Source organism: Seriola aureovittata, chromosome 9 (assembly GCF_021018895.1).
Source record: "Seriola aureovittata isolate HTS-2021-v1 ecotype China chromosome 9, ASM2101889v1, whole genome shotgun sequence".
NCBI classification, from domain to species: domain Eukaryota; kingdom Metazoa; phylum Chordata; class Actinopteri; order Carangiformes; family Carangidae; genus Seriola; species Seriola aureovittata.
Genome location: NC_079372.1, coordinates 21,982,007 through 21,996,272, shown reverse-complemented (window position 1 = coordinate 21,996,272; position 14,266 = coordinate 21,982,007). Strand labels below are relative to the sequence as shown.

General features: G+C 42.7%; 1 protein-coding gene across 1 annotated transcript in view; it reads right to left on the bottom strand.

The window, feature by feature from the left end:
• Positions 1-14,266, bottom strand: part of prkcz (protein kinase C, zeta) — a 105,903-nt gene that overhangs the window by 6,968 nt on the left and 84,669 nt on the right. Inside the window, exons 16-17 of the mRNA XM_056384340.1 lie at positions 13,564-13,653; positions 4,893-5,008 (exon numbers count right to left, since the gene is read on the bottom strand). Coding sequence (XP_056240315.1) covers positions 4,893-5,008; positions 13,564-13,653 — 206 coding nt within the window. The remainder of the gene's footprint in view (positions 1-4,892; positions 5,009-13,563; positions 13,654-14,266) is intronic.

The window sequence follows — 14,266 nt, the reverse complement described above, 5'->3', positions numbered from 1 at the left end:
TAATCACAGGTAAATGGAGCGGAACCCCATAACTAGTGGGCTCAGAGTGGCTGGGTAAAAATAAATGTACTCCCTTAGCAACACTGCTGGCTGCTTCTCCTGCAGCAACAGGCTGTTTACTCATCTGTCTCTCTCTCGCTCTGTGTGTGTGTGTGTGTGTGTGTGTGTGTGTGTGTGTGTGTGTGTTTGTGTGTGTGTGTGTGTGATGAGGAACTGAAGCCCAAAAAGGAGGCCTCTCGCTGGGAAAGGCTGAGAGGCTTTCTCCCTGCAGACACTGAGCAGAGGGCTTTGAAGTTAAAACAATAGGTGTGTTCACTGGACTTTCCCCTGCTGTACCAGGTGGGTGGGGGTCTCACTTTAGGGGCCACCAGCAGTGTCTAACAGGTTGCAGATCCCACCCACATAGAGCGCCGTTGCAAGTGAATAAAATGGTACACCGTCAGTTTGCCGACCAGCATACTGATGAAGCGAATCTTTCTCCTCCATCTGATCTCATGTGAAGTGCTCTCACTGTCGGAACAGGTCAACCACCAATACAACAATTACATTTAGAAAATGGTGTTTTTTCTATTTTGGAGTTTTGGAGAGTGTAGAGAGGCAGAGAGAGAGAGAGAGACCACAGAGAGGGACACATAAAAGAGAGGAGAGAAGGTTTGGGAGGTGACCAAAACAAACAGTGTGTTCAACCAACGTAAATGTTGCTTCTTTTTTTTTTTTCCCCTGGGCTTGGACAACTTGAAAGCATTACCAGATACAGACTGAAGAGGAAAGAACGAGGAAGGGACAGAGGAGGAGGGAATGAAGTGGGAGAGACAGAACAAGCATCAGGCTGAAAAACATGAGGATACCTGAAGAGCATTTCAACTGGTTTTTGAAAAGAACATCTGGTGCCATAAATGAACAGTGTAGAAAACCACCTGACCAAAACCACCAAGACTTACGGTTTCTGACCTGTAGACTGTTATTTGTTGGAAAGAAAAAAGGAGAAAATAAATTGGTTAATCAATTAATTGATGACCCAAATTACAGGATCTATGCTGCTAAAATGAGCAACAGGTTCATTAGAAAGACTAGAGCGGTGTTGTCGTCCTAACCATCAAATTCAAGCCCCTGAAAACAACCATCAAGGACCAAGGCTAGAGAGGACTAAAATATGATTCCCTAGGCCCTGGCTGAGGCTGCCATTTTCTAAGACAGGGAGCTGGCATAGCAAAACTAAAGCCTCCCCCTCCCTCTCCACTCACCACGCTGGCAATGGCCCCCAGCAATCCTGGCTTTTAATGTTGCAATGTAAATCTCTAACACAGAGGGTTTACCCTTCTCTCCCTACACGACTCTCACTTCTCTTTCTTCTTGTGCCAAGCCCATCACGAGTGGGAGAGAGGGGAGACTGGAGAGCTTTTTTGCATCACCTCCTCCTAGCGGGAGTGGGCGACGTCAGCCCCTCTCCTTGGTAACAGAGGGAAAAGAAAGGGATGGGGAGATAAAGTGCGAGACGAAGGGAGGAGGCGTGCGTCTTCTTTTGATGTGCCGTGGTGTTTGATGCCAGGTTGATATCTCCACTACTGAACTGGCATTGTGCTCCCCACCCCATTCTCCCACTCGCCTCCTCTCTCCTTTCAGTGTAAAACCCAAACTCCTCCACACTTGCCTCCCCAAAAGTCTGTCAGGGACTCCCGTTGTTAAACCCTGTCACAAATGAGCTGGTACGAGCTTCAGAGCCATCTCGCTGCAGCCCCTTAATGAGCTGCGAGTCTCACCCACTCTGAGGCTGGTTTGAAGATCAGCATCTAGTGAGCACCACCTTCACATGGAGGGAGAGCCACAGTAGCTTCCCAAAGACATCTGTCATGGGTGCAGAGCATGATGGGCATTTAATAAGGCTCCAATTAACACCAGGGAGCTCCTGTTGCTCCGTGCCCTGCCATTTCATAATGGTGTAGTTATTGCTGCACATGTTCCTGAGTCGCACATGCAGGGGAAAGCCACGATGGTGCCTCTGTCAGTCTTCACCCAGCTGGTGGAGTACTGAACTGATGGTGATGATACCACCGACAGCTTGAATGTCACATTTTATTTTGGAGAGAATCCTAACTCTGCTCGAGTTGAAGTCCAGAGTGAGAGGTGGTAACGCTAACACTAACAACAAGGCTGTGAGCAGCAGAACTGCTTTGCCTCAGCAGGATCTATTGTTCTCCTGTGGAGAGATACTCTGTGATACGTACCCTAACCCTGTCTGGATCTTAAGTCTTCATTATGCTTCAACTAAGTGCTTGTGAGATCGTCCAACAGTGTCTGAAAGGGGGGGCTGCTTGTTTTTTATACCTTCCCGAAACACTCAATCATGCTCAACTTAAAACCGGCCAAGAAGCAAAGGTAAGGCAGATTGGACTTCTCTCTCATGTTGTCTGTTTTTATACTTGTTCACAATCAAGTGCAACACTGAACACTCAGTGTGGAAAACGTATAATCATGTTGAGACTACAGAGACCAGGTTCTTGGAGAGAAATCACTGATTTGAAGCCCTGCCCAGTGTGGGCAATCAAATCAGGTACAAACACCTTCAGATGTGGTCAGATCACATGTCATATGACCCAGGTTTGTTTTCCATGTTCACTGAATCCTTCAAGCTGTGCTGCTGCACTCAGATGAGACACTCATCTGGTCAGCTGACAGACAGAGATTGCTTCAGCCCATAATTGAGGGCGTGGCCGCTCTGAGTGACAGGTTGTGAGTGTATGCTTGCCACAAACTGGAGTGTCAGCTCCACACATGCCCCACCTCTTTGCCCATTTTTGGAATAGCTGGGAATTAGGTTAGCAGCAATTAGTCAAGCAGTGTCAAGATGGCAACAGCAGGGCAGCCCACTCTGAGCTTCAAAACTGCTCCTCAGAAACATGTGGGTGACATCATGGAAGCTACATCCATCCATTTACAATCTATGGTTTTCCTCCAGTGGCCTGTACATGATCTTTCATTGATGAAAATGATGAAGAATATAATCAGGTTTTTAATAATCAGGTTCTTACCTTTTGTCTTATGGAGTGAATTATCATTCCATATTTTCCCATGTATAGGACTTTATTGAGGATGATTGGCTACAATCCTTTTTAATAACCTTAATACTAAATGTTAATAAGGGTCCAGATTCCTTTAAGTGGGGAGGTGCATGTTGTACTTCATTTTCAGTTTAGCTTCTTTTGAACAGTGTGGCTGTTGGGAGGCTAAAATCAGTCCAATAAAAGCTTTGCAGGAAAAATATAAATGTTGGAGCCTGAAAAATCAATCCAGCATGGATTTAAATGAAAATGTTGTCTAACATGGGCCCGGTAATATCTATTGGCAGGGCCGGCTAATGCCTTATGGAATCCATTTTGTGACTGCACAAAGAGAAAACAGGCTGCGCTTGTGTTTTCGTGCAGCGGATGCAGACGGTCTGCAGCAGCGGAGCCTGCGCTGTGTCTGTTGTTGTGCCAGATCTCTTCAGCTTTCTCTCTTAAACGAGGGCTCCTGTCAGATCCTGAAAGCTACATGTTTGCATTAATCAAAACAATGTCCCTGATGGATAAAGACGTCAATGTTGGGAACTCGCAGGGGGGGGTGGGGTTTGTTCTTCTTTATTGGATGCAGAAGTCTTCTGGGAAGATGGCACATTACCCACTGTTTGTGTGAAAATGTTCTTTTTCGCACTCGGTTTGATCATGACAGGATCTACTGATCACATGTACACCTTTAACACCTGCCAAGTATAATCATTCATGTCTTGTCGCAGTCTGATGCTCTGTTTTATTCACTGATTCTGACACAATTCAAAAGAGAAGATTTAATTTGCAAGGCAGAAAATACACTGAACAAAAATATAAACGCAACACTTGTTGCACTTGTTTTTGATCCCATTTTTCATGAGGTGAAATGAAAGATCTAAGACTTTTCTGAGACACATTTTCTTCACAGGTGTGTTTAAATGTGTTAGTGAGCCAAGATCATCCATCCACTTGACAGGTGTGGCATATCATGATACTGATTACAGAGCATGATTACTGCACAGGTGTGCCCTGAGCTGGTCACAACAAAAGGTAAGTAATTTATTAGGCACTGAGCTGTGGATTTCACATGACCTGCTACAGATCTGCACTTTTGGAGGGAGGGTCGTGGATCAGGAAACGTGTGACCGTCATTTGCCTAATGCAGTGCAACACATCTCCTTTGTACAATGTGGAGGTGCTGTGTTTATATTTTTGTTCAGTATAGAAGACAGTACTGAAGAAAGAAGGAAAAGAAATGAGCAGAGGTCAAATCGAAATGTATTCTTGCAAAGAAATCAATGTCTTTTTGACTATTTTGATGCAGTGATGGCATTATTATTTTTATTCCACTGGGTGTAAACCTTTGGGATAGACTAACGATGTCAGTGCTGTAATATGGTTTGTCCAATGTGTGTGTGGCTGAGGACTGGATCAATTCAATGTCAACAGCCCAGACAGTTATATTTACACCACTGTAGACTTAGCTGTTTACTGTTGCTCATTGCTCAGCCCCATCTGCTCAAAGTGCTGAGGTTACAAGACCATCACCACATCTGGACCCATGACACAGAGACCGCTGACACTAGCTGGCCCCTCTCTTTTCTATAACATGGGACGAACAGAGCTGTGAGAGTGCGGGAGCTGATGACTCAGCAGGTGCTGAATGGAAATCAGGCTGGAAAATTTTGTCAGTACAGTGAGTATTATAGTAATATTCATGTGAAATAACTTCAGCAAACAGATCATCATATATAAGTGTGTATCTTTCTCTTGACTAACACATGTGAAAGAGGGAAGAGGGCTCTAAATCATTCACATAAAGTTGACTTTAGATGGCAGTGATGTGACTGGAGAAGCTGTACTCACTCATCATCTGGCGTTAGCTGCACTGGTTCATTAGTAAACTGCGTGTCGAAGTTTTCGAGGCCGTAGTCATCAGAGATTTGAGGTTTGAAGGGTGGCGTCACCTCTTTCTTCTCCAGCTGAGGAAAAACAAACACATCAAATATATTGTGTATAACAACTGTTTTTACTCAGTGAGGGAGAACGGAGATCATGTATAAAAAAACATCATACGCTCCAAAGTCTGTAAACTTGTTTTTACAATTGCAGGCAACTGATTTCCTTGTTACTCCCAAATAAAACTTACTCCCCAGCTTCTTTGGAGCATTTCCTTCTTTTTTGTAAACAGATGATTTCTTTTACTTTGATGTTTATAAGCTGCTTGAATTTTGCAACAGTCCCTGTAAATACACAACATGATCACATTTTACAGACGTTACGTTCTCTGGACAAAGAATTTGATTTGTTAAATTTGATCCTAAATACAATGTAATCTTCAAGTTGTGAACGTCTGTATGACAAAATTAAATCTATTTATCTTAGTTTGAGCAGTTTTACGAGTAAATGCTTGTACACATGGTCGCACGGAACTAACATTTGTGCAGCACGTCTTCCATGATAAACACAATCATCAGCATTGACATAGAGTCGCTATTGGAGGGTTTCGTAACCCACTTCCACCCCCCCGTTATTTGGTTTGGGTAGGCACTTCATGTGGCGGGCCCTCCATGCGAACATGCAAACACATTGTTGCTCTTGGTTTTTATATAAGTACTCTGAGACAAAGTCAAATGTTTAATTTGATAAATGGTGTTATTGACTCATCTGACCTACTAACCGTAAGGAAAGGAAGGGAACCTCATACACAGTGAGCCCATAACAAACAGTGTGATATACAGTACATCAGGCCCTGTGGCTCTTCTCCATATGCTCCTATCTGCTACGGTAAGAGATGAGCACCTTGTTGCTGTGTTTCTCGGTGGCAACGAAGACAGACAGGACTGGGGAGTGGAGAGAAAAACAACAGAATGGAAAGGGTTGAGGCAGCAGAATAATTGTGCCCGAGTGATTCAGCCAGGAGAGTTTTTGTCTGGTTTGTTTCCATGGTTTCACATCGGTCCCTCATCCTGTTAAAATGTGCACTGAGGACATTTTCTGAGAACACAATGAAGTCAGATGGGCACAGAAAGACCACAGGTACACAGCTCTGCTCTCCATGATGTTTCCTCAATCTAAGAATGTGCTACTTTAGTAGTAGCAGTAGCTCAGAGGAAGCTTAAAATAGAGCTAAATCAATAAGGTTTTTGATAGCTGATCTGTGTGCTGTCTGATTGTGTGTGTCATGTATATAAAACTGTTTAGTGATTCCTCCAGAATCTGGAGAAAAGATATTCCATTCCATTTAATAATAGAATAGCAATACATGATAAAAAGGATCCATACATACATACAGGTATGTACGTGCTGAAATCCCAATGTTCCATTATAGTGAAATTATTTAGAAAATGTCAACAGTAATAGTTGTGTGTGTATGTGTTTGTGTGTGCGTGTAGCCTGCCCACAAATAAGACAGAAGCTTCATGTTTGTGTGTCTGCTCTCATGCGCTTGTCAAACCTTTTCTTCTCTGTTGAAAACGACTGAAAATAATCAGACATGATGGACAGTACTTAGGATCAATATGTTATGGTTTTTATGGTAATCATCTTCATCATCACACCATTCCCAGTGCAGACACAAAAAACCTTTTTTTGTTTTGTTAAAACAAGGCAAACATGGAGTTATATTTTGTATGTGGATAATGTGGTAATTTTAAGATGCTAAGAATGGGGAAATATGTTACTATGAAGTAATAATAGCAAAACATTTTCAATATAAGGTTGAATTGGCTTTTTTATTCCCCTTTTTTTTCTTGTCAAAAACCTCGCACCCACATTACCCACAATGCATCTTGACCGCCAACAGTTGAGTCAGATGCTGTGTCTCGATTCATATACTTCCATACTTACACTTACTTAGAGCATCAGTATGTTCACATTGACCAGTATGGCAACATGCAGTGCACTAGAAGTACCCAGATGACACACTCCAATCTCTTCCTCAACAGTCGCCATCTTGGCTACGTAGCGGAAGGGTAGGGATGCATGTTTTGGAGGAGGACACATGATCCGATTTGAGACACACCAAGAGATTCATGTGAGTTCTGCATCAAACTTCATTCCTTTAGTCACCAAGAGCTGTCTCCAGTGGCTGGAAACAACGCTAATGTTAGCTCTTGATTTGCTTCTATTTCTATCGCTTCATTTCTTCTACTAAAATTAGCATGCTAACCAGCTAGCCCCAGCCAGGCTGGCTCGACTTTCTGATACTGAGTCACTGTATAATACGGCCTCTGAGCGCTGCGCCCTCTTGTATTGTAAACAACTCAAGTCAAAATTATTTACATAGCTCCAAATCACCACATAAGTTATCTCAAGGCACTTTTCATATAGAGCTTATCTAGGCCGTACTCTTTATAATATTGATTCAGAAACCCAACAGTTCCCACCATCAGCAAACACTTGGTAGCAGTGGCAAAGAAAAATGTCCTTTTAAGAGGCAAAAACTTCGAGCAGAACCGAACTCAGAGTGGGCGACCATCTGCCTCGACCGGTTGGGTTGAGAAAGAGAGAGAGAGAGAGAGAGAGAGAGAGAGAGCAGGGGGAAGGACCACCAAACGCTGTGATGGCTGAAATTGTTGGCAAGCGACCATTACCACCACCCACCTGACAAGAATTCAGATTCAGGGGGAGAGAACGTACAAATAGCGGGTGGCAGATTAATGAGAAAATGTTTATATGAATCAAATGTTCAGGTGCTTTATTTTGAAACGCATTGACAAACAACCTGTTTTGTTGTTTAGGTGTGAACACTGTTGAGAAATCTATTACACACACCACGTTAGCCAGTTGTTTCCTGATTGTGTGTGCGTGTGTGTGCGTGTGTGTGCGTGTGTGTGCGTGTGTGTGCGTCCGTGTGCGTGTGCTTAGGTCCTACAAAGCTCCTGGTTCTCCTGCTGGTTTTTGCGGCAGTTCCTCTGCTTCATTAGTGTTATTGGTTCAAAGCTCTTTGTGAGAACAGCTTCAAATAAACAAACAACACAAACAACTCACTTTTTCCCTTTGTATCTCTTCGTCTCATTCCCTCATCACCAAATTGGCCCACCTTCCCCCAAACTCTCTCTCTCTCTCTCTTTCTGTTTGCTAATTTCTTTTTCAACTTTTTCAGTGCCTACCTACACTCCTCTGTCAGTTTCACCCCCTCACATCCTGTCTCCATCTTCCTCCTCTCCGTTTGTCTCTGTCTTACTCATTGTCAATTCTTTTATCTTTTTCACATCCCTCTCCTCTCTCCTCCTACTTTCCCCAGTCTCTCTGATGTGTTGTTGGGCAGGCTGAAGCTCTGTGTGGTGGTAATGAAGTGCACTGAAGGCCAGAAACGAGCCCCGCACCTTTACACACACGCGCGCACATACACACACACACACACAGGAAGTGCCCCTGAGGCCAGAGGGGCACATGAAAGAGGTAAGTGAGGCGCCAGGCCGATACAGGAGAGCCATGGGTTCTCAGATCACAGCACCTGTCAGAGTATGTGTGTGTGCGTGTGTGTGCGTGTGTTCGTGTGTGCGTGTGTGTGCGTGTGTGTGCTTGTGTGTGCGTGTGTGTGCATTCCAGTGGCATCAATGCTTTCAGGACAGGATTGGACGCTGTGACAGTCAGCCTGATCTGAGGCCTGCGTTAATGTGACTGGAGACGTACCACAGTCAACAGATGTGGAGCCATACATCACACACTTACATACACACTCACACTATATCACTTAATCACACATTCTGTGCTTTCTCTTTGTCTCCACGTTGTGGTATTAGAAGCACATCTCCATAAGAACAAGGAGATCAACATCAGAGAGGCCAACTACCTGCACTGCACCTGCCGCTTCTTCTGCTGTCGGACAGTGAATGCCTCTCAAAGAAACACGCTGATGTTTACGTACGCAGCGAGCTTCAGTGGACAAACAGACAGCTGGAATCAAACCTGGTGCTGTGTGAACAGGTTTTGTGATTGCTGGGATACGGAAACACGGTGACGCTGTGACAACGAAGTGAGACGGAGCAAGAAACACGAGCAGCCAGACAATCAGACTAGGTTGTAAACAAGCAGCAGTTCAGACAGATTACCAACCAGAAAAATGTGTGCTCGCACTGAAAGAAATTCAGGGGCTCCAGCAGCACAGGACAAATATGAGCACACATAAATAGAGGAAGTAAAAAACTTATTCTTAAAAATAGAAACTATATAAGAGCAATTAAATTAAAAGGCAAGCAATATGCAAACAAGTTTATATAACGTGCTCGAGATTCATGAAAAAGTTCAAAAGCATGAAACAGTATTAGGCCGGGAACAAACTGGCTGCGTAGGGCAGTGTGTTCCATGGTGAAACAAGTACTGGCTTTTCCATACGTGCAGAAGTGAGTTCTCTCTTCTCTCACTCTGGAGAGATGCAAACTTCACAAGCAAAAATAAACCTGACGGGCGATAGCGGCAGAGAAAAGATAAAAATCATGGCAAACCAAAGAAAACAGAACATGTGGTCACTGTTCGACAGGTGAAGTTGACACAGAGATACACTTCCTCCTAAAACGTAACATATTCAAAGAAATAAGGAACATTCACTTGAACCAATTCAGGTCTGTAATCCCAAATTTCAATGACTTGAGGGACACACACACAAATAATAGACTGTAAATATGTAATTAATATACACATTTATATCGATCTTGGTGTTTGCTGCATTTTGTATTTTGTACTTTTGGAAATTGTATTTTGATGCTTTGGTAATATTGTTTTTCTGAAACTGTCAATAAAGCACCTTTGAATTGAAAAGAACCCGAGTGAGATGCTGCGGCCACACATCTGGTGGACGTCGGCACAACCAGGACACAGCTGGAACATGACACGGCCACATCCAGTAAACATAAGAGGTCAGCCTGCACACTTCAAATATGAAGCTCAAATCAGTCACAAGACACGAATACAGACAACTGTGCTGTGGAGGAGAAACTTTCTGCTGTTCAACAACATGATCCACAACATGGATATATAGGTGAGCTTCAGTGAAAAATAATTAATAATAGTGAAATCAGTACTACTCGTTTCCAAATGATCGACTTCTTCTCCATGTTCATCAACCTGACAGTTCTCTGGCAGTAAAGAACTGTGCATTTGGAGAGAGAATAAAAGAGGACAGCAGGTAAATGATATTCAAATGTGTCATCTCTTCAGAGAGAAAACTCGACGCTCCCTCAGGAACTGTCTGATGAATATTAATACGTGGTAACAACAGTAGCGGCATGCCAGGCCTGTCAGGTCTGGAGACAGGTTTCTAGTTTGAGGGCAGAGAGCGTCGCTTCTCCACCTCTCACAGCTTTGTCAACTTGTTTTCCCTCTGCGCAACATGGGAGCTTTGTCGCTGGGCTCAGGATTTCTCTTTGCTTTGATATCTTTCCCCAGTTTGCCTTTGGTGTGTACTTCACAGGCGCAGTGGCAGCACTCATTAACACACTCTGACAATTGTTTTCCTCCTCTTTTATACCACTATACTACCTGCTATCTCACCTAATTGTCCCATGAGGGACATGGTAACAATGAGGACATAAAAATGGCCTTAATTAATCTTAAATTAGCATTTGCACTAATGTCTGATGAAGTTACATATTAATGGTGCAGTTTCAACAACGAAGCAATTTTCATATTGGGAAAATTTTAATTAGAATTCAGAAAAAAAGAGCTCTATTTGAATTCAATTTTTTATGGATTAAAATACATAAATTAGCATCACAGCTGTAAATTATATTTCTAATATTAATATTTGCCAATACAATAAACAATGCCAGAGGAATAGACGCAACCAGAATTTGATTATATTATCTGAAAAAAAACCAACTCCAACAGTTAATATAATAATTACTTTACATTTAAATGATAATACAGGGATGATATTTTTGTAGGCCAACCAGGAAGTTGTGTCACCCTGGTTCCCTCCACAAAAAGCCAGTGGGATTTTTACTGTTGTGGCTTATAGGTGAATTTTTCTTCTTAAAAGCCAGGAAAATAATTTAAACTAAAAAGTAAGTATTAAAAGAATTAAATCACAGTACGACGGGTCAGAATGAACTTTTCAAAACTATATACTGTACATTGATCAGCCACAACATTAAAACCTTCAAAATGACCATTACGTTGAATCAACACCTCTCTGAAACAGCTGAAAGAGAAGTTACTTATAGGACTGTTGGATGAGACTACACTCGTCTTAGCTAGGTGTTCCTAATGAACTGCCAACTGAGTGTAGTTTGGTGCCGTAAAGACCCTTAATATTGTACGGCTTCTTTCATGTCGGTTTCAAATAATTTTGTGCGTCAACCTCAACACACACACACACACACACATACATACACACACACACACACACACACACACACACACACACACACATTGACTTGCAATGCTTCAGTTGATGTGAAAATGTGTGTGTGTGATTAGAAATTCACTTTAATTTGCCTTGCAGCTCCACAGAAGGGGGGGGGGTACTTCACTGCATGCAGCAGTAGTCTACGCACAATGTCTATAACTATATCATCCATTTTTTATCGAATAGACAAACGCACACACAAAGGGCTCCACCTCGCTCATGTGCCTGCTCAAATCGTAAATAGGAGGGTGTGCTGTGTGTGTTGCTGAGGCTCTTGAAGTTTACAGCAGACACATACGATCAAGCCTGACAAAGGCAGTTCACAATATAGAATGACAGCTGTGCAGTGTTCTCCGAGCTGATTGGCATCAGATGTGGGCGTGCCGTGTTTATTCTGTGTCTGTTGTTGTTACATTAGTTCTAAATGAACTGACAAGTTGTAAGAGTCAAACCCCAGATCGCCTGTCAGCCGCTGTCTGTCATGAAGCAACGCTCACCCGGATCTCACCGATGACGAACTGTATTCTGGAAGTGTAAGTGGAACATATGGCGGATCACCTTCCACCTCGTAGTTTATCCGTATGAAATGAGTCATGAGACAATAGGGATGTCATATCACGCCATAGCTGTCCCTTCAACCGTCGATGCTTTAATCCTCTAATACTCTGGAAGTGGCAACCGCATTTTTTCATCTTGTCTCTTTTTGAGGTATTTTCAAACCTATGTTTGGTTTATTCCAGTTAATCGGTTCATGAGTCGGTAGTGCCTTTCCCTCTGGTTCTTTTTACACAGAAGATAATTCAAGCTAGTGATGGGTGAACTGGCAAAAAGAAGAATCGCAATCCACGATCTGAATGAACAAATATGTTCTACTTGATTCAGATCTGGAGACTGGGGAAGCCACTGAAGTTCAAGTTTGAGATGACGTTTGGAGCATTATCCTGCTGGAAATAGCCATTAGCAAATGGTAAACTGTGGCCAAAGAGGGATGCATATGGTCCTCAACAATACTCAGACAGACTGTGGTTTTCAAACCGTCACTCATTGGTATTAAGGGCCCAAAGTGTGTTAAGAAAACATTCCCCACACCATTACACCGCCACCAACCTGGACAGATGACATAAGGCAGGCTGGGTTCATGGATTCATGCTCTACCATCTGCTGCCTCAGCAGAAATCCTGATTCATCAGACCAGAGTATGTTTTTCCGGTCTTCAACCGTCCAGTGTTGGTGAGTCTGTGTCCGCTGCAGCCTCAGATTTCTATTCTTGGCTGCCAGGAGTGGAAGCTGACGTGGTCTTCTGCTGCTGTAGCTCATCCACCTCAAAGTGGGACTTTGCTCACCACAGTTGTAAAGAGTGGTTATGGTAGCCTTTCTGTCAGCTCCAGCCAGTCAGTCCATTCTCCTCTGACCTCTCTCATCAACAAGGTGTTTCTTCCACTGAGCTGCAGCTCACTGGTTGGTTTTTATTTTCAGCTCCTTTCAGAGTAAAAACTCGAGGGGTGTGAAAATCCCCCAAAATACTAAACCAGCCTGTCTGACACCAACAATCATGCTACGGTCAAAGTCACTGAAATCACACTTTCCTCATGCTGATGTTTGATGTGAACATGAACCGAAGCTCCTGACCTGGATCTTCAGGTGTTTATGTATTGAACTGCTGCCACATGATTGGATAATGGCATGAATAAGCAGGTGTACAGCTGTTTCTAATAAAGCGCTCGGGGAGCGTAAAATGTAGGTGATTCATTCTGACAGAGACGGGGGAACGGGGGATCCTGTTTTAACATTCAGGAGCGTATCAGTTCACAGACGACGGAGGTCATTGAATGAGATTTTGCATTTTTAATTTACTGACTAAAACTGAAAGGAATTCCTTTGTTGTTTTAATTAAGGTTATTTCTGATTTAGTTTTCATCTTGTTTTTGTCATTGAGAAAAACATTTTTCTCATAGTTTTTGTCGACAAACTTAACACTGGCTGAGTGTTGGGATGATGTGTTTTTGTTTAAGGATCATATTTTTTAGCAAACGGTTGTTGTCATATCAGACCATCTACTATGTCTGTGTCATCAATATACTTCTACATATAAAAGTTTTTGGACATTTTGAAAGATTATGGAAGAAACACACAAGTGAATGAACGATAGCAGGATGTTTTTTCCTGTCCTCAGTCAGCTCTTACCTGGTCCCAGTCTATACTGCGGAAAAATGTATGTGACTTGATATCTGTGAAGCCTGTCTGGACCTGGCAGCCCAGCCGCTCCTTGGGATCCTGTTGGAACCAAAACAGCTGGTCAGGAACATTAACAGAAGCAACTGCATTTCAACAACATTTTAACAACGTGAAATTATTCTTGTAATTTGGCATGTAGGTGTAGACAGTGCAGGTTGATTCTACTTCATATGGGCAGTAATAAAAGCTTATTATATTTCAGATGTTACACAGCTCCTCAGAGAATGAAGCAACTGCCCTATTCACATGTACAATTAAAAAAGATCAATACATGTGGACAATTAGTGATAATGTTGGCTCCACATGTTTCTTCCTGCGCTGCATGTGTTACCCCCTCTAACTGCTTCACTTGCACTCTGCTTTTTTAATCACAACAATTATGGTGATGACTTACAGAAGCTAAGTGCATGTGAAAAGCCACAGGGCTATCTGAATAAAAAAAGAAATACCCGCCTGCATCAAAGCTACACTAACATGTCACACACATCGAAACCTGTAGCAAAAACATGAAACTGGCTGAAATACATGAACACACACTGTTCTGTGAATGAACACACAGAAAAAATGTGTTCATGTTGATTATAAACACATATATTTAAAAAGGATCATAGCATTTCTTAAAGGGTTGCACCAGTGTTTCAACAAGTTATAG